This window comes from Palaemon carinicauda, chromosome 22 (genome assembly GCF_036898095.1).
Source record: "Palaemon carinicauda isolate YSFRI2023 chromosome 22, ASM3689809v2, whole genome shotgun sequence".
Taxonomy (NCBI): domain Eukaryota; kingdom Metazoa; phylum Arthropoda; class Malacostraca; order Decapoda; family Palaemonidae; genus Palaemon; species Palaemon carinicauda.
Window position 1 is genome coordinate 50115854 of NC_090746.1, and position 23963 is coordinate 50139816.

At 47.2% G+C, this 23963-nt stretch overlaps 1 protein-coding gene across 2 annotated transcripts in view; it reads left to right on the top strand.

The window, feature by feature from the left end:
* The window catches only part of Taf2 (TATA-box binding protein associated factor 2), a 365232-nt gene that overhangs the window by 133308 nt on the left and 207961 nt on the right, over positions 1-23963 (top strand). For both annotated transcript variants that reach the window (XM_068346184.1, XM_068346183.1), the window contains exons 8-10: positions 19961-20044; positions 21978-22191; positions 22592-22846. In XM_068346184.1, coding sequence (XP_068202285.1) covers positions 19961-20044; positions 21978-22191; positions 22592-22846 — 553 coding nt within the window. The remainder of the gene's footprint in view (positions 1-19960; positions 20045-21977; positions 22192-22591; positions 22847-23963) is intronic.

Below are 23963 nucleotides of genomic sequence, written 5' to 3' on the forward strand. Positions count from 1 at the left end.
GCGCGCTTGCCGGTGGGGGGAAAGGTTCCAGAAAGGCCCAGGGACATGCCTTCCTTATCTTTTTACAGGCGATTTCCCCTCCAGAGGGAGTGTCTGACAGCGCAGCCGTCAGCCGGCAGCCTGGTTTGGGACTCTTATCAGAGCGGTAGCACAGGCTTTTAAGCTGTTCTCTCTGAGTTGAGCCACAAATCCTTGGCTACATCCACTTCCCCGATGAGGAGAATATGAGTTTCAGACGAGGTAACTTCTACGAGGTCGTAGCTGTCTCCTCGTAAGTCTTCGAGGCAGGCACTTTCTCCCCCCTCAGACTTTTCTCCCTCATCTTCAGACAAAGTTTTCCCGCCCTCAGAAGAGTCACGGGAGGTGAGACGTTCCCCAATCACACCATTAAGGGAAACCCCCACCTTGCGCGGTAAAGTCTTCTCGAATAGGGGTGGAGAAGAGCCTGCCTCTGTCGTGGTTGGAGTCCTGCATCCCTCCCGGGAGGGAGTCAAAGGACTCCAAGACAGTAACGGGAGGCCTCTAGCACCAAAATCTACAGGCTCAGACATTCTTTCGCTATGAGAACGAACCTGTTTGAGCCTAAGGACATGAAGCAGGCGGCTGAGAGGTGTAGGAAGTCACCAAGACTCCCTCCTATATGTGGCTTTGACATTCAAGCCTTATAAACCTCCAGTACCTCAGCAACCACGTCCCACCAAAACAACGGCAGCTAAGACAGTGGGGTCTAAGCCTTTTCCGGTCAAGGACAAGAAAGGCAATTAGTCCCTCTGGGGAGGGAAGAATCCTAGAAGGAGCATCCGAGGCCACAAACGCTAGGATTGCCAGTTCCCCTGCATGTCCGCCAGTGGCGGGATTCCTACAAGGTTGCGCAGACAGGTTGCGGTAACTCAGGGCCGTTTCCTGGACGATTTCCGTAATCAGTCAGGGATATCGCGTCCTGTTCACAACACCTCTACCTACCCTGAGGACGAATCCGGTGTCATTTATACCCTTGTCATGGGATCAGCAAAGTGGCGAACTCTGTGGGCAGAGGTCCAGATTAAAGCATACTTCGGTCAGCATGGAGACCGCAGACACAGTCAGTCTGGCAGTAAACCGCAAGAATTCTTGTGTATTCGGGACCTGAAGGCCGTGTACTGCCTGATCCTAGCACTCAGGATTGGCTTCCGTCTCCTCCATTATCTGGATGACTGCCTGATCCTAGCAGACTCGGAGTCATTCCCTCTTTGACACTGAGACAAACTTCTACGACTTTGCCAGGATCTAAGAATCATGGTAAGTCTCAAGAAGTCCGCTCTGCTGCCCAATCAATGACTGGTTCACCTAGGCATGATTATAGGCACCAATCTCCATAACGCCTTTCCATCAGACGACAGGATAGCAAGGCTGAGAAGAGTCGCAAGCCCTTTCCTCAGACGAGAAGAACTTCCAACCCAATCGTGGATACGTCTCCTCGGTCACCTTTCACCCTTGTCTCGTCTAGTTCTCTACGGTCGCCTCAGGATGAGGTCTCTCGAGGGGCGACTCAGGTCCTGGTGGAATCAAGGCTGCGATTCCCCGGACACCATGATCCCTATGGATCCTGCGGAACGGACGAATCGCCAGTGGTGAATGACAAGCGAGAACCTACGAAGGAAAATGGATCTTCTCGTTCCTTCCTCCGCTTTGGATTCTGTTTTCGGACACCTCAAAGGAAGGGGGGGGGGGGGCCACGTTCTGTACCACAGGACCTCAGGCCTGTGGTCAGAATCGGAAAACTGCCTCCATATAAATCTGCTAGAGATGAAGGCCATCTTTCTGGCCATTCAACAGTTTCAACAAGGACCTGGCAGATCACTCTGTGATGTGATGAGCGACAACACCACAGTAGTGGCTTTCATCAACAAGCAGGTAGGTACCTTTTCAGAACAGCTATCCCATCTTGCAGTAGAGATACTGAGATGGACCGAAGTCCACTCGATTCCACTTTTGGCTCGCTTCATTCCAGGCAAAAGGAATGTGCTCGTCGACAGTCTGAGCAGAGCGTGTCAGATAGTGAGTACCGAGAGGTCTTTGGATCGTCAAGTAGCCAACAAAGTCCTGACTTTGTGGGGTTCCCCGACTGTGGATCTGTTCGCGACAGCGTTGAACTTCAAACTGCCGCTGTACTGCTCCCCAGTCCCGGACCCCAAGGCTCTCTGTCAAGATGCTTTCCAACAACGGTGGGACAACATCAACGTATACGCCTTTCCCCCGTTCTGTCTGATGAGGAGGGTACTCAACAAGACCAGACTATCGGTCAACCTCTCGATAACTCTCATAGCTCCGCTGTGGCATCACGCGGAATGGTTCCCGGACCTTCTGCTACTCCTTACGGAGCCTCCGAGAGAACTCCCTCCGCGACACGAGCTACTCAAACAACCACACGCCAACATCTTTCACAAAGCCGTAGCTTCGCTTCGGCTTCACGCCTGGAGACTATCCAGCATCTCCTCGCAGAGAAAGGATTTTCGCAACAAGTTGCGGAAAGGATGTCTGGGCACCTGCGAAAGTCATCCGCAGGGGTCTACCAGGCAAATTTGAGAGTTTTCTGTGGTTGGTGTCGTGGAAGGGTTATCTCTCCACTCGATGCCACTATTCCAGCAATAGCGGAGTTCTTCGTGTACTTGTGAGAAGAAATGCACCTTTCAGTCTTGGCAGTGAAAGGCTATCGCTCAGCCTTAAGCTTAGCCTTCAGGCTCAAAGGAGTGGACATTTCTTCTTCGCTAGAACTTTCCCTACTCATACGTAGTTATGAACTTACCTGCCCTCAGTCGGAAGTGAGACCTCCTCCATGGAACGTGGTTCGAGTTCTCTGGTCTCTTAAGAGACCTCCGTTCGAACCATTACGCCAGGCTTCAGATCGCCACCTGACTTGGAAGACGGTGTTCCTACTAGCTTTGGCGTCAGTCAAGCGAGTTAGTGAACTTCATGGTCTCTCGTATGACATCGCCCATTCAAGGGGATGGGGGGGAGGTAACGTTCAACTTAGTCCCTGAGTTTATTGCTAAGACTCAGAATCCGGGAGTGCCGGACCCTCGGTTTGACTCCTTCCGGATTTTGAGTCTTCGTTCCGTAACAGATGACCCAGACCATCTCCTACTGTGCCCAGTAAGGAGTCTGAGGCTATACCTGAAGAGAACAGCCGCAGTTCGTCCTCAAGTGCAGGAATTGTTTGTTAGCACTGGAAGATCGAAGAGAAGGGTTACCAAGAACACCATCTCAGCATGGATTCGAAAGGCAATCCATCTGTCCCTGAATCCTGACCCTCCTCCATCACGTCGTCCTAGAGCTCATGATGTCAGGGGAGTAGCTACGTCCCTGGCCTTCAAGAAGAACTTCTCAGTGACGCAGGTCCTACAAGCAGGGGTGTGGAAGCGTCAAACGACCTTCACAGCCCACTACCTGCAAGACGTTACCCACAGGAGGCTCGATACGTTTTCTATCGGCCATGTGGTGGCTGCACAACAGCTGGTCTAAACCTCAGGCTCCTTAATGGACAAGTAGCAGAAGGTTGAGGGCATTGTTACTCGGTTTTAGTCTGCATGAATGAAAAGGTATATCTGGCCCTTATTCTTTTCTTCATCCTCTCCTCCCTTGGAGAAAGCAGCCTCCTGGGTTCTCTGCACAGCTAACCTCAAACCACTGCAAGTACAGTAAACCATGCTTCCTTGTGTTCCTAGTATTAAGTGTAATACTGTCATGTCCTCATACCCTGACGAGGTGGTATTGGGAGAGTCCTAGCCTAAAGTTTCCATCTAAAGAACTTCAGGTCAACTTCCTAGGACGAGTCACACTTTTTTCCTTCACACGCAGCTTACATAGGCCGCAGCCCTTGCATAGCAAGGTGCGAGCGAGGTGCAGGGACTTTATTGTTGAGTGCTGACACACTCAGATAATGAGTCCCTTGGCAAAGCCAAAAGCCAGTATGGCTGGGACTTATTCCACCCTTCCTAAGGGTCAAGTCACCCACTTTAAATAGCGTGGTTTGTATTCCAGTTACGGAACAAATGACAAATTCGGAGATAATTTGTATTTTTCCTAACTATACAAACCTTAGCTATTTAATCAAACTTGCCCGCCAGCCCTGTCCCCCATGAAGTCCTACCTCTAAGCAGATTGAGCTTACAACACAGGTGTGTGAGGGGGGAGGGTAGCTAACTACCCTCCCTACCCCCACTAACTAGCGGTGGAGTAGTAAACCCTCGTTAAAATTTTAATGGCTCGTTCTTTCAGCTACGCCGAAGGTAATTACCCACTTTAAATAGCTAAGGTTTGTATAGTTAGGAAAAATACAAATTATATCCGAATTTGTCATATTCTATTGTATTTTCTTTCTAGCCCTTGACGAAAGAGTATAATCTCTCGCAACGGAAAGGTCTATTAAGATCTAATGTGTAACAATTAAAAGTGCTAGTGTTCAATGTCAATTTAGTGGAGGGTGCGTCCGTTCGTGTCCGTCATAATCCCAGCTGGGGACCTCTTTCATGCTCCCCAACCCCTGGGAGAAGGAATGTCGAAAGGCCAAAGGATATGGCAGACTTTGATTAGCGAACGGACGTCCCCTCGAGCGATCATGTTAACAATGTACAGATCGTTCCATCTTAACAGTAAAAGCGAGATTAAAATATATGAGTCTTCGTAGGACGCAAAACCGCGACGTAATTGGAGCCAACCACTACGTTCTAAACCACGCAAGAGACGTATGTCTCCTAATAAACCCTCCTGCAGTGACTTGTGTTCACCGGAGGTGTTTTTTTCGGACGAAGATGACGTGTCAGCACCGAAACAATTACGTAAGACGCATAGTCCATCAGATGAAGAAGGTGCTCATTTTACGTCAGTACACGCTCCTTCCCTTCCCCCAGATTGGGATATGTCACAAGTTCTTTCACCTGGTAATCATCTGGAAGCAGATGTTAATATTGTTGACAATCTATCACAACTATCGATACACGATTCAGATCGCGCACAAGGCGCGCTAAAAGTATCGACAGTTGACGATACCTCTCAGCGATCTATACATCGTTCAGTTAGCGCACATGGCGCTCATCATGTATCTGATTTGGCTGAATTAGAGAGGTCTATTTCATCTCTGTTTGTTGCTTATGATTCTCTATCAGAAAAACTGCACCAAAAAGAATCCAAGGATAGCAATAGACCAAGAAAACGGTCTTCCGATAGTATCGAACATCCAATACTCAGCAACGCTCCCTCACAGCGATCAGCTCACGTTGCGGCAAGTGGCAGAGCAGACGCATGCGGCAGTCTGGTCTCTCCTCCACGGCATACCGCTCATGCGGGAGGCATACTACGGCAACACGGACGCATGCGTCAGCCTGGTCTCTCGGGGGAGATCTCTCGCAACAATCGATACACGATTCAGATCGCACACAAGGCGTGCTGGAAGTATCGACAGTTGACGATACCTCTCGGTGAAACGCTCCCTCTCAGCGATCAGCTCGTGTTGCGGCAAGCATTAGGGCGGACACATGCGGCAGTCTGGTCTCTCCCTCACGGCAGACACAGTCGCTACGGCAGACGCAGACTCCAGTCTGGTCTCTCCCTCAGTCAAAATCTATCCATTCAACAAGATAGTCAAGCAGTTGTCTCACCTTCGCGTTCTGGGGTACGCGCGACTACCGCTCATGTGTACGCATGCTACACGCGGACAGCTCACGGCAAACTGATCAGTCTGAAATCTCACGGCAACCTAGACACATGCGTCAGCCTGGACATATGCTGGACAAGACAGTCAGGTTTTTGTCCCCAAGTCACTATGGACAAACAGTTGTCTCTTCCTTGCGATTGACTGAACGCGATGCTAACGCTTCCTCACGGCTCGCGGCTCACTCACGGCATTCGGGACTCATGCATTAGTCTGATACCTCTCATGATAACCTGTTCTGGACGTCAGTCCATTGTACAAGTACGTTTTTTACCCGGGTGATGTCCAACGTGACTCCCTGGCCTCACATAAAGGGAGTAAGGTTTTTTCTTTGTAACCGAACGATTGACCACTCAGAGCAGAATCACAAGTAAAGTGCCTGGAAGCTCTTCAAAGGATAATGCCCTTAATGCAACAGTTAGGCCTGATGGTAACCTGGCCAAATCTTAACTATCACCCTCACAGAATTTCATTTTTCTGAGGATGATAATCAGTTCAGATCGCGCTCAAGGCACTCCGGAAATGTCGCAAGGACTTTCCCCTGGTGGTCACCCGGCTACGGTTGACGATCCCTCGCAGCAATCAGCACACGGTTGAGTTTGCGCACACGGCACGCTTCAAGTGTCTGGTCTGTCTGGTCTGTCTAAACTAGAGAAGTCGATGTCGTTCCTGTTTGACACATACGATTCTCGACAGGGATCTTTGAATGGAGTCTCAGAGGAAATGATGCATAGATATCAAAGAGCTAGTGGCCATTCACCAAGCACTGATTACTCACTTTTAGAAGGAGAGAAAAGCGTCAGGACGGATCTGCTCAGCAGAAGAAGACAAGTTCTTACTGCAGAATGGACCCTACATCTCGAGGTGTGCACCAACCTTTGGATGTTGTGGGTTCAACACTCGATAGACCTCTTCGCCTCACAAATGACACAGAGGTTGCCGGTTTTTTTGCTCTCCAGTACCAGACCAGGAAGCAGTCGCAGTGGACGCTTTTCTTCGGAACTGGGAAGGTCTAAATGTGTACATTTTTCCTCTATTCAAGATTCTGGACAGAGTCCGGAAAAAGATTCAGGGATTCCCCCAACGTCCACATGACCATGATAGCTCCTTTTTGGCCATGAGACATTGGGTTGCGGAGATGATGGAGTGGCTGGTAGATACACCCAGATCATTACCAACTATTAGGGTTTACTAGTCCGAGTGGGACATATTTAGAGTGTGGTACAGGAATAATAGACTTTCCTCTACCAATACCTCTATAGCCAATATAGCAGAGTTTTTCTGTTGTATCTGCGTACAAAAGAGAAGATAGCTGTACCTTTTATCAAGGGTTACCGTAGCATACTAACCTCCGTCTTTCGTAACCGACACATTGGAGTGTCAGATAACAATGATCTCTCAGATTTCATTAGATCTTTTGAGACGACTAAGATTAAAGACAATCCATCCTCCTCGTGGAACCTGGATTTAGTCCTGGCCTTTTTAACCTCAAGTACGTTTGTACAGTTGGACAAGGCGTCTTGGAAGTATCTTACCAAGAAGACACTTTTCCCAATTTCATTAGCTACAGTCAAAAGATTAGGAGAGTTAAAAGCCATCAGCAAGAAGATGGGCTTTAATGGAGGCAATACAATTTGCTCCCTTCAGTTAGGCTTTCTTTTCAAAGATGAGACAGTCAGCCTCTGATGCTCGGTTAAAAAGCCCTCTTTGCCTTTATCAAAGAATACCCTGGCTTTTTTCATTAAGGATTTAATAAGGAAAGTTCTCCAGGATTGTAAGTAAGAAGTTTTCCCTATCCTTAAGGTGAAACCACACAAGGTTAAAGCTGTAGCAATTTTTATGGCTTACAAACACAATAAAATGAAGTCAATTTTGGAGCCTACTTTCTGACGAAGGAAATCAATCTTCACAGACTGCTATCTCAAAGATGTCCAGACCCAGTTTGAGGATTGCTGTTCCGTGGGTCCGTACGTTACCTCTAGCGTCGTCGTTAGAGAAGGGTCTACTGCCTCTACCCTATAATCTTTTATTATACCCTTGCCTTTTTTTTTGTATTTGTGTTCTCAGGTTGTCTGTAAAGGTTATCGCAACCTTACACAGTATGGGATACAAGTCAAGTTACTTTTTTTATTATTTTATTTTTTTTTTAAACTTTGGAGTAGTTGGTCAGATTCAGTATCCTTGGCTATGCCAGGTTTGCAAGGGTGGTGGTCTAGCCACGCTAGAGGTCGAGGACCTTGTGGCAGCCCCAAGAGACTTTTACAGCCCACGGAGTGGACGCTGAGTCTCACAAGGAATGCAGGCGAAATGAGGCAGTATCATTGTGAAGCCAGCTTCCTTATCAGATTGTAATGCCAGAATCAGTATCCTTGGCTGTGGCAAGTTTGCAAGGATAGTGGTCTAGCCACACTAGAGTTTGAGGACCTTGTGGCAGCCCCAAGAGACTTTTACAGCCCATGGAGTGGTCGCTGAGTCTCTCAAGGAATGCAGGCGAAATGAGGCAGTATCATTGTGAAGCCAGCTCCCTTATCAGGCTAGAACTAGATTGTTAGTACTACTAATTGTAGTTATTAATAATTATACGAATTCCCAATGGGATGAGGTTTTCAACCCACCACCTATGGTGTCAATCAGCGATATATATGTAACTACCAGGGAAGTTACATATTTAAAAATGGTATTTGTTCCGTAACCGAAATACAAACCACGCTATTTACATTGGGTTTACCTTACGGCGTAGCTGAAATTGACGAGCCAATAGATTTTAACGAGGGTTAACTATCCCTGTGCTAGTTAGCGGGGGTATGGGAAGGGGTAGCTTGCTACCCCTCCCCCCCACACACCGGTGATTTGCTTCACTTCACTTTTGGCTCGGAGAATGAACAGACGTCTCTGTCTATTGTCCTCGTTTTTTGACAGCCTTAATCTCTTTTTGCTTTTCCTCAGACTTTGTGTGTTTGAAGTTGGCCTCGCCCTTTGCAGTTCATCATGCGTAAGTGCCCTGGGATTGTCGGCCGCCCTTGTGGTACCTTCATGTCTGCGGTGGATACTGATCCTCACACCCTTTGCCCGGAGTGTCGAGGCCGACGGTGTGATAGTGAAAATACATGTAGTGAGTGTAGGGAGTGGTCTGCCTCCCAGTGGGAGAGGTTTGCCCGCCGGCGTAAGAAGAAGTCCAAGAGAGACTGTTCTCCTTCGAGGGTTGCCTTGAAGGAGGAAGGCTCTCGGGACTCTTCTTCCGCCGCCCAAACCTCCTCCGAAGCTCCCCCTCGTCCGGCTCCTGTTGAGAGGCCGCCGAGTGGGAGCGCAGGCTCTAGTTCTGTTTCCCGACCTCGAGGTGCGGGAGAGGGCGTCGCCTCCCAAAGCGGGGCGGTTCCCCCTCCTACTCCAGGGGAGTATTTTGATAATGTTAACTACATGTATAATGATGATCTTTTTCAGCTTTGGGGTTCCTTGGGGCTTAAGGGCCTGCCCTCCAAGGAAGCCCTGTTTGACCTTATTCAGTTGGGGGCCGCTGTCAAGCAGTCGCCGGTGATAGCAGAGGTAGATCCTCTGTCTATCGTCGACGTCGTGGTGGCTGAGGCTTCCGACGAGTCTGGTCAAACCTCTGCGGCGCCTGATGGTGATGACGTTGCTGAAGGCTCTCCTCCCCCTTCTGTACATCCTTCGGAGGGGGAAGGGGGTCCTACGGGCTCTCCTGCGGCTAAGTCTCCCCTCCGGGGAGCACTCTGACTGAGACTCCTCTTCGGAGGACTGATGATCCTGACAACCTCCCTCGTGGCCGCCTTCGCCGTAAGGCTCATCGTCCGCTTCGCCGCAAGGGCCTCCCGTCTCCCTATAAGGGTGTCAAGAGGCGCCTTTTCGAGTCTTCTCCTCCGTCCTCCGATGGGGACTCTCCTCACCAGAAGCAGTCTGTAGCAGCAGCGTCCTTAGACCTCTCCGGGGATCGTTCTCGTTCTCCTACGCCTTCCAGACCTACGACTTCCTGCGCAGACGGCCAGCAGCCTGATCTCGTCAGCCAACGGGCACCGGTCTCTTCGGGGCAAAGGGATGTCGCCCACGGTGTGGGCACTTCCCTTGCGCGTCAGGGTTCCCCTGCGCGTCAGGGTTCCCCTGCGCGTTCACGCGTAGTTACACACCAACGCTCTCCTGCTCGTCAGCGCTCTCCTGCTCGTCAGCTCTCTCCTGATCGTCAGCGCTCTCCTGCTCGCTAGCGCTTTTCTGATGATCAACGCCCTACTGCTCGCCAGCGCTCTCCTAAGGATAACGAACATCCTCTTGTTCGTGCTGCGCGCCCAGCGCGCCAACGGTCTCCCGAGCGCACTAGATCTCCTGCTCGTCAACGCGCACCTGCGCTTCCAGTTCCTGACACACGCCCTGTGCGCCCACGCTCGCCCACACGCCCTGCCACTCCGGTTCAGGACTTGGGCAAGGACTTAACTTCTCCTCGCCCTCGCGATCCTGCTCGTCAGCTCTCTCCTGATCGTCAGCGCTCTCCTGCTCGCCAGCGCTCTTCTGATGATCAACGCCCTACTGCTCGCCAGCGCTCTCCTAAGGATAACGAACATCCTCTTGTTCGTGCTGCGCGCCCAGCGCGCCAACGGTCTCCTGAGCGCACTAGATCTCCTGCTCGTCAACGCGCACCTGCGCTTCCAGTTCCTGACACACGCCCTGTGCGCCCACGCTCGCCCACGCGCCCTGCCACTCCGGTTCAGGACTTGGGCAAGGACTTAACTTCTCCTCGCCCTCGCGATCCTGCTCGTCAGCGCGATCCTGCTCGTGAGCTTTCTCCTGCGCAGCAACGCGCGCGGTCTCCTGCGCGTACATCTAGAGTTCCTGCACGCGCCTCTTCTTCCTGACCCCACTCGCGAGCGTTCGCCTTTGCGCGTCGCGCCGACAGTTCCTGCGCAGCCTTCTACACGCCGTCTCCCTGCTCGCCAGCGTTCTCCAGCGCGACAGCGATCTCCAACGCGTTAACGTTCTCGGACGCGTCATCGTTCTCGTTAGCGATCTCCTGCGCGTCAACGATCTCCAGCGTGTCAGCATTCTCCTGAGCGCCGGCGATCTCCAGATCCTTCACGTGATCTCATACGCGTCAGCGCCCAGCAGATTTGGAGAAACATAGGTCCCCTGCGATCAACTCGCCCACGCGCGGCCACTCGCCTGCGCGTTCTACGCGCTATCGCTCGCCAACGCGCTATCGCTCGCCAACGCGCCATCGCTCGCCTGCGCGCCAGCGTTCGCCAACGCGTCATCGATGGCCTACTCGCCATCGCTCGCCCACGCGTCACAGGTCTCCAGGACACTATCGGTCCCCTGGCCTTCAGCGATCTCCTGAGCGCTCTCGTTCGCCCACACGCCAACGCGTTCACTCACCCATGCGCCAATGCATTCACGCGCCAACGCGTTCACTCACCCATGCGCCAACGCATTCACGCACCAACGCGCTCACTCCCCAGCTCGCCCACGCACTCACTCGCCTACGCGCCCGCTCGCGATCGCTCCCGCGCTCGTTTGTCTCCACGCGATTGCGCGCCCGCGTTCCAACAGCCCCTCGCGCGCGACTCTTTCATGTCGCCCACGCGCGAGCGTCAGCACGACCCCCGTTCGCGTCGGGTTCCGCAGCTCGCGGTAGCAGCAGGGACGCGTGTCGCCAGGTCGCAGTCGGGATCGCCTCCTCCTAAGCGCAGGTCTCTTTTGCAGGACAAGGAAGGACCTTCGGAGAGGTCAAGGCAACTTTCTTCCCCTTCTTTTTTACAGGCAGGTCCAGTGGTGTCCACTCCGAAGGATCGCCCGATCCCCTTCCCTCCAGCGGGAATTTCGGACTCTGTGTCCGTGTCTCGGCAGTCCTGGTTTGGTCCTTTGATGCGGGCTTTAGTGAAGGCTATGAAACCGGCACTCGCCGATCCAGGACACAAGCCAGCGACGGCCTCGCCCCCGCTGAAGAGAAGGAGAGGAGTGGACTTCGTGGTGACTTCTCCCAGGGAGAAGTTGGTTCCTAAAAGGTCCATCAGGAAGGCCCCGTCCCCTTCGCAGTCGTTTTCTCCTTCTCCCGTAGACGAGGCTTTTCCATCCTCGGGAGAGTCCAGTGAGGCGGCGGTCTCCCCCTCGGTACCAAGGGGGGAGTCACCTCCTCGTGGAGGAGAATCGTCTCGCGCGGAAGGTGCCTACCAGACCACTTTGCTGGAGTCTTGTATCCTGCCCAGGAGGGAACCCAAGGACTCCAAGACGATTCCGAAGTCTTCTGCACGTATTCGTCAGGAACCAGCTAGACCCCGGGAGAACGTCCACGTGTCTCCCCAGGAAGAGCTTCCGGGGACAGGAGACTTAGCTGCCAGTCCGCAGGGAGGGGAGCAGCAAGAGTCTGAGCATGCCTTCTGGCAGGTCCTTGGCCTGATGAGACAGCTCAACGGGTTCATGGACCCTGTGATCCCCCCCCCCCCCCCCCCGTGAAGGCAAGGACACGGTCCTGGATCAGGTTTATGGGACTCAGAAGCCCCCAAAGGCCAGCGCGGCTCTGCCCTGGTCCCAAGGGCTGAAGAGTGCCAGAGCCAGGGCTAATGCTCAGCTCGCAGTACTCCCACCTCCTCGTCTCCAGCAGAGGAGGTATTTTGAGATCATGGGGGAGTCTAGCCTCGCTCTTCCCCTCCACCATTCGGTAGAAGAGCTTACTAGGGGAGTTCCTCTTGAGAAGCTCTCCGCCCGGCAGGTGACGTTCTCGGCGTCAGAGATTCTAAGCCAGGAGAAGGTCGTGAAGTGCGCCATGCAGGCCACTTCGTGGCTGGATGTCTGGCTAGGGTCTCTGGGCATCCTATTGCGCTCTGAGGATCTGTCTAAGGAGAGCAATAGGAAGGCCCTGGAGACCTTCCTCCTCTTGGGCACTCGCTCCATCGAGTTCCTGGCACATCAGGTTACCAACCTGTGGGCCAACTCGGTGCTCAAGCGTCGTGTGAGGTGACCGAGAAGATCCATCCGAAGGTCCCCGCCGTGGATGTCAACAGGCTCAGACACGCCTCCCTCCTCGGGGGGAATTTGTTTGAGCCCCAGGACATGGAACGTACAGCTGAGAGGTGGAGGAAGTCGAGTCAGGACTCCCTCCTCCAAAGGGCCCTTGCATCTCGGCCCTACAAGCCTCCAGCTCCACAGCAACATCAGCAGCAGCCTCGCAAGACACCGAAGCAGGCGCCGGCAGCTAAGAAAGTGGTGTCTAAGCCCCAGCCCTTTCCTGCCAAGGACAAGAGGGGCGGTAAGTCCTCCAGGGGAGGCAAGACTCCTAGAGGGAGCGGCCGCGGCCGCAAGCGCTAGGAGTGGCGTGTCCACCTGTGGGGGGATGCCTTCAAAGTTGCGCAAGAAGGTGGCAGCAACATGGGGCCGATGCTTGGACGGTCTCTGTGATCGGCCAAGGATATCGCGTCCCATTCACGACATCTCAACCTCCCCTGACAGCGAATCCAGTGTCGTTGAGCTCCTATGCCATGGGATCGGTAAAGGGACTAGCCTTTCGGGCAGAAGTCGAGACCATGCTCAAGAAGGATGCTCTCCAGGAGGTCGTTGACAGCTCCCCAGGCTTCTTCAGTCGACTCTTTCTTGTAAAGAAGGCGTCTGGAGGCTGAAGACCCGTCATCGACCTCTCAGCTCTGAACAAGTTTGTCAAGCAAACTCCATTCAGCATGGAGACAGCGGACACGGTCAGACTTGCTGTGAGACCACAAGACTTCATGTGCACACTGGATCTGAAGGACGCGTACTTCCAGATCCCAATCCATCCGTCTTCCTGGAAGTACTTGAGATTCTGCCTAGACAGCAAGACCTACCAGTTCAAGGTTCTGTGCTTCGGTCTCTCCACAGCACCTCAGGTGTTCACCAGAGTGTTTACCCTAATTTCGTCGTGGGCGCACAGGAACGGCATCCGTCTCCTCCGTTATCTGGACGACTGGCTGATCCTAGCAGATTCGGAGTCAACCCTTCTTCGACACCGAGACAGGCCTCTGGGACTTTGCCAGGATCTGGGGATCGTGGTAAATCTCGAGAAGTCCTCTCTGCAGCCGTCCCAACGACTGGTTTATCTAGGCATGTTGTTAGACACCAATCTCCACAAAGCCTTTCCATCAGACGACAGGATAGCAAGGATGAGGAGGGTGGCGGAACCCTTCCTCAGGCGAGAAGAGCTTCCTGCCCAATCGTGGTTGCATCTCTTGGGTCACCTGTCCTCCCTGGCCCGTCTGGTTCCAAACGGCCGTCTCAGGATGAGATCCCTGCAGTGGCAGCTCAAGTCCCGGTGGAATCAAGGATCCGATTCCCCGGACTTCCTGGTCCCGATAGGACCTTCGGAACAGGCGGACCTGCGGTGGTGGCTGGTCGACGAGAACCTGCAAAAGGGAGTGGATCTTCTCATCCTCCCCCCGGAATTGACACTGTTTTCGGAAGCGTCAAAAGAAGGGTGGGGGGCACACATTCTGAACCAGAGGACCTCAGGCCTTTGGTCAGAATCAGAAAAGTACCTGCACACTAACCTGCTAGAAATGAAGGCTGTTTTCCTGGCTCTTCAACAGTTCCAACAGACCCTGGCGGATCACTCCGTGGTGGTGATGAGCGACAACACCACGGTAGTGGCTTATATCAACAAGCAGGGAGGTACTTTTTCGCAGCAGCTATCCCATCTTGCAGTAGAGATTCTGAGGTGGACCGAAGTCCACTCGATAACACTATCTGCTCGCTTCATTCCTGGCAAGAGGAATGTGCTCGCCAACAGTCTGAGCAGGGCTTCGCAGATAGTGAGTACCAATTGGTCTTTGGATCCTCTAGTAGCCAACAAAGTCTTGACTTTGTGGGGTTCCCCGACCGTGGATCTGTTCGCGACAGCTTTGAATTTCAAACTGCTCCTGTACTGCTCCCCAGTCCCGGACCCCAAGGCACTCTGGCAAGATGCTTTCCAACACCGGTGGGACAACATCGACGTGTACGCCTCCCCACCGTTCTGTCTGATGAGAAGGGTGCTCAACAGGACCAGACTATCGGTCAACTTGTCGATGACTCTGATAGCTCCACTATGGCATCACGCGGAATGGTTCCCGGACCTTCTGCATCTCCTGACGGAGCTCCCGAGAGAACTTCCCCCACGACACGAGCTACTCAGACAACCACATTGCAACATCTTCCACAGAGCCGTAGCATCGCTTCGGCTTCACGCCTGGAGACTGTCTAGCGTCTCCTCACGGAGAGAGGCTTTTCGCAACAGGTTGCAGAGAGGATGTCTCGGCACCTGCGAAAGTCCTCAGAGGGAGTCTACCAGGCGAAGTGGAGAGTCTTCTGTGGTTGGTGTCGTGGGAGGGGTATCTCTCCACTCGATGCCACTATTCCAGCAATAGCGGAGTTTCTCGTCTATTTGCGGGAGGAAATGCGCCTTTCGGTCTCGTCGGTGAAAGGCTATCGCTCAGCCTTAAGCTTGGCTTTTAGGCTGAAAGGAGTGGACATTTCTTCCTCGCTGGAACTCTCTTTACTCATACGTAGCTATGAGCTTACCTGCCCTCAGTCGGAAGTGAGACCTCCTCCTTGGAACGTGGTTCGGGTCCTCAGGGCTCTTAAGAGACCTCCCTTCGAACCATTATGCCAGGCCTCTGATCGTCACCTGTCTTGGAAGACGGCTTTCCTGCTCGCTTTGGCCTCTGCCAAGCGAGTTAGTGAACTTTATGGTCTCTCGTACGACGTCGCCCATTCAAGGGGATGGGGGGAGGTAACGTTCAGGTTCGTCCCTGAGTTTGTTGCCAAGACTCAGAACCCTGGAGTTCCAGACCCACGGTTCGACTCTTTCAGGGTCGCGAGTCTCCGTTCTGTAACAAGCGACCCAGACCAGCTGCTACTATGTCCAGTGAGGAGTCTGAGGTGTTACTTGAAGAGAACAGCTGCAGTTCGTCCTCAGGTGCAAGCATTGTTTGTTAGCACAGGCAGGACGAAGAGGAGGGTCCCCGAGAACACCATCTCGGCTTGGATTCGAAGGGTTATCCATGACGCCTTGAATTCGGACCCTCCTCCGTCACGTCGCCCTAGGGCACACGACGTCAGGGGCATCGCTACGTCCCTGGCCTTCAAGAGAAACTTCTCTGTGACGCAGGTACTTCAAGCTGGGGTCTGGAAGCGTCAAACGACCTTCAGAGCCCACTTCCTGCAGGACGTGACCCACAGGAGCCTTGATACTTTTTCTATCGGCCCTTTGGTGGCTGCACAACAGCTGGTCTAACCTCAGGCTCCTTTATGGACAAGTAGCAGTAGGTTGAGGGCGTTGTTACCCAGTTTTAGTCTGCATGAATGAAAGAGTATGTCTGACCCTTACTTCTTTCTTCATCCTCCCCTCTCTTGGGGAAGCAGCATCCTGGTCTCCGCATAGCTGACCTCAACCTCTTGTGTTCCTAGTATTAAGCTTAATACTGTCGCGTCCCACATACCCTGACGAGGTGGTATTGGGAACGTCCTATCCTGGATTCCTATCTAAAGGTCTCAAGGTCAACTTCATAGGACGAGTCACGCTCTTTTCTCCACACACAACTTATGTAGGCCACACGTTCCTTGCGTAGCAAGGAACTTGTGAGGTGCAGGGACTCCCTTTCTCGAGTGATGCTCACTTGGATTCGGAGTCCCCGGGTAAAGCCAAAGTCAGTAAGGCTGGGGACTTTCCACCCTTCCTAAGGGGTAAGTCACCCAATGTAAATAGCGTGGTTTGTATTTCGGTTACGGAACATATGACAAATTCGGAGATAATTTGTATTTTTCCTAACCATACAAACCTTAGCTATTTACACATATTTGCCCGCCAGCCCTGTCCCCCAAGTCAAGTCCTACCTCTAAGTGAAGTGAAGCAAATCACCGGTGTGTGGGGGGGAGGGGTAGCAAGCTACCCCTTCCCCTACCCCCGCTAACTAGCGCGGGGGGGTAGTTAACCCTCGTTAAAATCTATTGGCTCGTCAATTTCAGCTACGGCGAAAGGTAAACCCAATGTAAATAGCTAAGGTTTGTATGGTTAGGAAAAATACAAATTATCTCCGAATTTGTCATTTTTATTATAAAATAAATTTTTAAATATACTTACCTGGTAGTTACATATATATAAGGACCCTCCCTCCTCCCCTCTGAAAACAGAGACATGTAATTTCTGAAGATGGTTGGGAATAGTTCTGTTAGCCTACGTGTGATGGCGCTCATGTATGACCACCTACTGTCATGGCGGCGATCGCCACGAATTTTGAATTTCTGTCGTGATGCGTCGAAACGCGAGATTAAAGCTATATATATGTAACTACCAGGTAAGTAAATTTAAAAATTTATTTTATAATAAAAATAACATATTTCTATACAGTACTGTATATGTTTTAGACATAATACCTTCATCATATAAAAAATTTCAAGTCATTTGATCAAAAGCTTTTTGATATATTAGCAAAAATCATGATTTAATAAAAAAAAAATTTAGGTACATTTTTTCCACTAATATGACACCAATTGTTTTGAAAATCATACCATCAAAACTTCTTTATAAATTAAATAATTCTGTGTGACAGATTTTTTATTTCTATTTTTATTTTTTTTAATGAATTTTCTTTTAATTTTCTTCGTCTAAACATAAAATATTCATAAAAAAAGAGAAAATGGAAAATCAAATTCTGGTACACAAAATTGTTGGATTTTTATTCCTCTTTTCAATTATATCTTTCTCTCTAAAATCAAACCATAAATTAGTGATAAAAATGTACCTTAGTGTGAATGAGTATGTTTTTGAGTTATGAGCTCCCAAAGATTTGCAACAAATTTTTTCTTTTCTTAAAAAATTCAAGATAACATTATTTTGATAACCTTACTTTATACTTTTATTGTTCATTCCTACACAAACGCACATTAAACGAGGTATTGAAACCCTAAGTTTACTAATACACTTGGCGTAAGGGTGTCATGAGTTGCCAGCGGCCTCTCATTGTTGCCAGAGTTTTAGTTAGCATGTTCCAGCTTTTTACTCTTATTCATGTTTCCCCCTCTTCCTGGTTCTTTTTTCTTGCTCTCTGCTTACTTTTTGGTGTTTCTTTGATCTTAGGTAACATTGGCCTTGCTATAAAGTTCCTAAGGACGTTGTGAAAACACAATGAAATTACGAACTGCAAGTAAACAAACACATGCATTATAACTTCTATACGTCTTTGGAAACTCTAGCTGCTGTTGTCGTAGCTCGTAGTTTTCGTTCACCTACCCTCTACCAATGCCTTCCATCTCTGCCGGACGTACGAGATTTCGAAATATAAGTGAAAAAATTGCTATATATAGGGAAAAATAAACACAAAGGCAATTCTGTCAAACTCAGTAATGCAGACAACGCAGTAAGAATGACGTCATCATTTAACGACTGCTATCTTCATTATTTGTAAAAATAATTGGCTGAAACTTCTGGAGAGCATGTACAATATGTTAATGCATACATAGAAACAATAAAACTATTTTCGATTTCTGAAAGTTGTTATGTCAAAACACCATGGCGGACAGTCCCCTTTAGGTATCACTGACTAAAGTGCCTTTCTCAGTAAATGTTTTTTAAAATGAGAATGAAGTACACTTCTTACTACAGACATCAGACTCTAGTAACATCTCGAGCAATAAAATCCCCATCACTACATGAATCCACTTGCCTAGTCTTCTGCATATGCTTCTCTGATTTGTAATAGACGTTTGTCTTACGTTTAGAGTACTGCTCACGAATTTGTATAGACAAAAACCTAACATAATTCTTCATAAGAGTGTATGGTATGCTCTCAGACTCTAAAAAATGATCTAAATCACATTGTTGCCCAAGATTTGTGGTACAAAGGGAAAGAGAATTTTTCCTTGATTAAGTTAAAGCTAACACCTTAAGAAAATAACTTCAAACTTGAATATTAGCATTCAACAAAAGTCCATCGACTCGTCATCATATGGGCATCTAGTAAACTGGAATGGCTACCCACGACACTACCATTACCATACAACACCATATATGCGTAATAGTATAATAAGGGGAACCTATTACAGTGCGAAAAAATGGAAAACTTGATTTTTATGATAGTTGTTGACACTATCAAGGCTTTGAGGAGGATGCCATGTGAACCTTGGGTGACTGAAAATAATAAATTTTTTTATCAAAATTCCAGTTTTGCTTTTACTTTTCATCTGTTTATGGGTGTCTTCCTGTCTAGTTGTCTGACTTCTCTAACTTTGTTGTTTCCAATTCCACACTTGAAAATTACTCCTTTGAACCAGTCCTTTGAGAGTAAAGTATCATTACTTTACTCTCAAAGGACTGGGAAGTCTTGTTAGACTACTTTATATTTACCAGTTTATATCTTCTTTTAAAGCATTTTTGAAGCATCTATTATTTCCAATTCCTATTGGTTTCATTGGAAGTGACAATCAAAGACTTTCTAGTATTGTAGTAATTTTTTTTTTTACTAATAAGGAACAGGAAATATAAGCTGTTGTTTCAAAGGTGATGAATACTTGTATGTTGGGATAATGTTATTCTCTCCATTCCTTGTAGGTCATGTATTCATTCACATTCACAACCCCTCTTGCAGTCCTTTTCACCACTTCCTTACTACTATATTTTTGTCATCTTTATGTTCAAACTTGGTTAAGCACCATAATTGCCTTTAAAGTTTGATAATGTTCAAAATGTAACTTATTTACAGTTCTGGCTATGGTTTATGATGATGTACTAAATTACTATATATTTTATTGGGATTTTGTTTACTTATTATTATTAAATTTTTATAACATGAGCTATGTAATGTGTATAATGATAATTGCAAGTTTGTATATCTGAAAACAAGAGAATGGTGATATATTGAAATATCCAACAGATTATCAGAACTTATATATGTTTGTAAAAAAATAATCTGTAGTGATCAGAACTTAGACAAGAAAAGTAATTTTATGATTTAGATGCTAATTTGAATAATTCTAGATATTTCAGATTAATATATAAAAGTATCGGGTATCTGAAATTCATTGGTGTCTCTTTTACCTAACACTCCCTCCTTAATGATAAGGTCATATAGTCAACATGTTAAAAGGACACTCGATATATCACTTGAAAGGAAGACCAAATAAGGTTTTTTCCTTGCCCTGAACATTTCAGAGAAATAGGAAAATATCGTTATCCAACACAACATGAAAAATCATGTTTATGACTTACTGGAACTAGGTTTTTTAATGTGGAATGCTATAGTAAATGTGTGTACATTTATTTGTTTATTCCAGATACCCCTACTCCTGTTACAAGCAAATCTATGTGGATGAAGCATATGGGTCCTTACATTCCTATGCTACAATGTCTATTTTAGAGTGAGTATGTTTATCCAGTATTTCTCCAAAATTCAATTACTTTTTTGGGGGGTTAGGGTGCTGTGTGGTTTTCACGAACTTTAATTTTAATGGGTAGAACAATGTGTTTAGAATAAAGTAATTTGCCACCTCTTTACCTTTTTTTAGTTTTATATACACTAGTCTTAATTGGTTAGCTTAAGTTGCAATATTGGTGCATATTTAGCTGTACTCTACAAACATGTAACTAGTCTATAGTGTCTCTTTTACACTATTCTTTTTAGGTCTATATTGTATATTCACAGCCCTTAATTGGGCTAAAATTTAACCCCTTGTGGTAACAGAAGTCCTGGATAATCACAATATAGTATGGATTCTTTTGTATTATACTTGCCTGGACTAAGATTTTTAATGATATTATATACAGTATGTACAGTATATACAATATATGTGCACACACATATATATAAGCTAGTTACAACTGAAAGAGCTATGGAAAGAATAATAAGGGAAATAACACTAAGAGACAGAAAAAGAGCAACTTGGATACTTGAGCAAACTAAAGTACTGTAGAGGATTTTCTAACATGTAAGAAAAAGAAATGGACATGGATAGGACATATAATGAGAATAACAGACAATAGATGGACATAAAGAATAACAGATTGGGATCTTAGAGATTGTAAAAGAAGCAGGGGAAGGAATTGAAGATAATGGATTGACAAACTAAGAAAGTTTGCGGGCGTGGACTGGCCCAGAAAGATCATAAACAGATGCAAGTGGAAGGAAATATCTGAGGCCTTTGTTTTGCAGTGGACTAGTCACGGCTGACGATGATGATGATGATTTATATCATCAGCCATTGCTAGTTCAGAGCAGGACAAAGGCGTCAGATAAGTCCTTCCACACACATGTTTATAGTCTTTCTATACCAGTCTATACTCACAAATTTTCTTAGCTCATCAATCCATCATCTTCACTTCCTTACCCTGCTTCATTTGCAATGTCTAGGGACCCATTCTGTTATTCTTCTTGTCGATCTATTATCTGTCATTCTCATTATATGTCCTGGCCATATCCATTTCTTTTTATTATATGTTAGAATATCCTCTACTTTAATTTGCTCTTGTATCTATGTTGTTTTTTATGATGTTATTCCCATCATTATTCTTTCCATAGCTCTTTCCATGGCTCCTTGAGTTGTAACTAGCTTATATTCTAAGGCTTTAGTAAGGCTCAAAGTTTCTCATGCATAAGTTAATACTGTTACGACCATCTTTTTAGAGGAAGTGGCATTTAACGTTTCATAATCTCATTTAGTTGACCAAAATCTCTGCACCCCATGCTTATCATTCTTTTAATTTTGGTCTCATGTCTTGGGGAAACACTTACTGACTGTCCTAAGTACATATATTCATTAACAATCTCTAGAGGTTTATCCATAACCCTTATTTATTGTTGTCTCGACATTTTCATTGAACATCATCTTAGTTTTACTCATATTTATTTTCAGACCTACATGTCTTCTATCGTCTTTTGCAATTCCTCCCATTATTCACTAAGCACAATTATGTCATCTGCAAATCTCAAGATTTTAAGGTATTCCCCATTAATATTAATTTCAATATTTTCCCCATCTACATTCTTAAAACTTCTTCTAGGCATGCTGTGAATAATTTAGGAGAGAGGGGTCTCGTTGTGTAACTCTTTTCTCAATCAGAATTTTCTCACTATCTTTATCTAGCTTTAGGATGGCTGTACTTTCTATATAATATAGATATCTTAAACTGTTCTAACAAAAGATTAATTTTTCCTGCTCTTTGAACAGCTTCCATTACTGCAGAAGTTCTCTAGCAACATAAATTGTAGGCATCATATTTGTTTAGGTTTGGAAAATTACCACTTGTAATTTATTGTGATAGTCTTGCTTATATCATTGTTCTTTTCCTTGACAGTGTGAACCTTTTGTGCAGCAATAGAATTATTGACCAAGTTTATGAAACCAGGAGAACAATGGCTTTATGTGTAGCTCAACAGTTCTTCGGCTGTTTCCTATCAAGACATGCTTGGGCTGATGCATGGCTCACTACTGGCATTGCCCATTATCTCATGGGGCTTTATGTTAAAAAGCACTTTGGATTTAACGAGTACAAACACTGGATCCATGGGGTAAGTTTTTGCAGAACTTTGTCTCTTATTTTATGATAATTTTCAGTTTTTTGTTATATGTGTATGGTAGAATTTGGTGTTTTTTCTCTTTTCTCTTTTGCTGAAAGTTTGATTTTAAGAAAATATCAATGAATTCTTATAGGTAAGAAAGCAGATTCCTAGAAATAAACAGCTCTTATTATATTTCTCTTTTTGATACCTTCAGTTTAATGGCTTGCAATTTTATAGAGAGCATTAGGTTAAGGGTTATTATAAAACAAGGCAAACATTTAGGACAGTCTTTCATGATGATATGTAACAATATCAATTTCTTTTTAGTTATAAAACAACCATGCTGTATAAGCAACAATAATTATTTGTCATAGGAGTTTTGCTTATAGAATGATTTTCATCTTTTCAGGAACTTAAAGACATTATTGAGTATGAAGAAAGGTTTGGCGGAATAGTTTTAGATCCTAGTGCTTCTCCTAGTGAGCCTCAGAATGGGTCTAATATCACAAATGCATCTGGATCAAGTTCAAACAAAGATACCTTTTACTTCTCTGTGAAAAATCCTCATGCTTGTTCTCCACATTATATTAATGTGTACTATAAGAAAGCACATTTAGTTATAAGAATGTTAGAGTTTCGTATAGGACAAGAACTAATGATGCAGGTGAGGAAAGATCTCATTTCTTATTGTACACAATCATTGATGAAAACCTCATGAGTATTGTATATTAATAGAATATATACAGTTCTTCAGTGTATGCAAATGTGAAAATCCCAACTTTTCAATATTAAACTTAGCCGGTGATTATATAGCTGCAACTCTGTTGCTCGACAGACAACTCTACGGAAAAACTCGCCAGCGATCGCTACACAGGTTGCGGGTGTGCCCAACAGCGCCATCTGTCAACCAGATACCCAGCTCTCAATGTAAACAAAGACTCGATTTTCTCTCTGTCGACGTGTCGACAAGACGTACTTTACTCGCTGTTGCTAAACTGGAGTTTTTCACATCTAATTGGTGAAGTACTATATTCTAGTTTTGAGCTTCGCTGTGCAGGGTTTTTCTTCACACAAATCCTTGAACTCTTTTTGATATCGGATTCTTTGTTGATGACTTTTTGATCGTTTTTTGGAATTTCCCTTGACCAATTCAAAATGGCTGACCCTTCACAAGTCCCCAAATTTAGGAAATGCAATGCTAGGGACTGTTCTAGGCGTCTTCCGAAGGCTTCTATCGACCCTCACACTGTTTGTTCCAATTGTCGGGATAAAACCTGTCAATTGGAAGATCGGTGTGAGGAGTGAGTTGGCCTTTCGGAATTCGATTTTATCGAATTTCAAAAGTACACACGTAGGCTAGAGAGAGATAGAGTTAGGAGAAGTTCTTCTCGTTCTATTGATATATCCTCTCCTCATGCCCCACAACCTATTCCTTCCCCTGTAGTGGTTGCTCCTAACCCCCCTCCTGGCACTCAGGAACCATCGATGGCTGATATGATGCGTGCCATCCAGGCTCTGGGTGAGAGAGTTGAGTCCCTTGCTAGTGACCGTAATCAGCTCATTGCGGATGTGAAGGAGCTTAAGTGCCAAAGTGCAGTGGGAAGTGCTAAAGTGCCAAGTGATAGTGTTGTGGACAGTGTTGCGCTTGAGGGTTCGTCTGTTCGTGCCTGTCGTCCTCCTAGTCCGGGACCTCTTGCAAGCTCCCAAGTCCAGGGGAGAAGCAATGTCGTACGACGCATGGGTTCGAGAGGCTTTAATCAGCGAACAGACGTTCCCTCCGT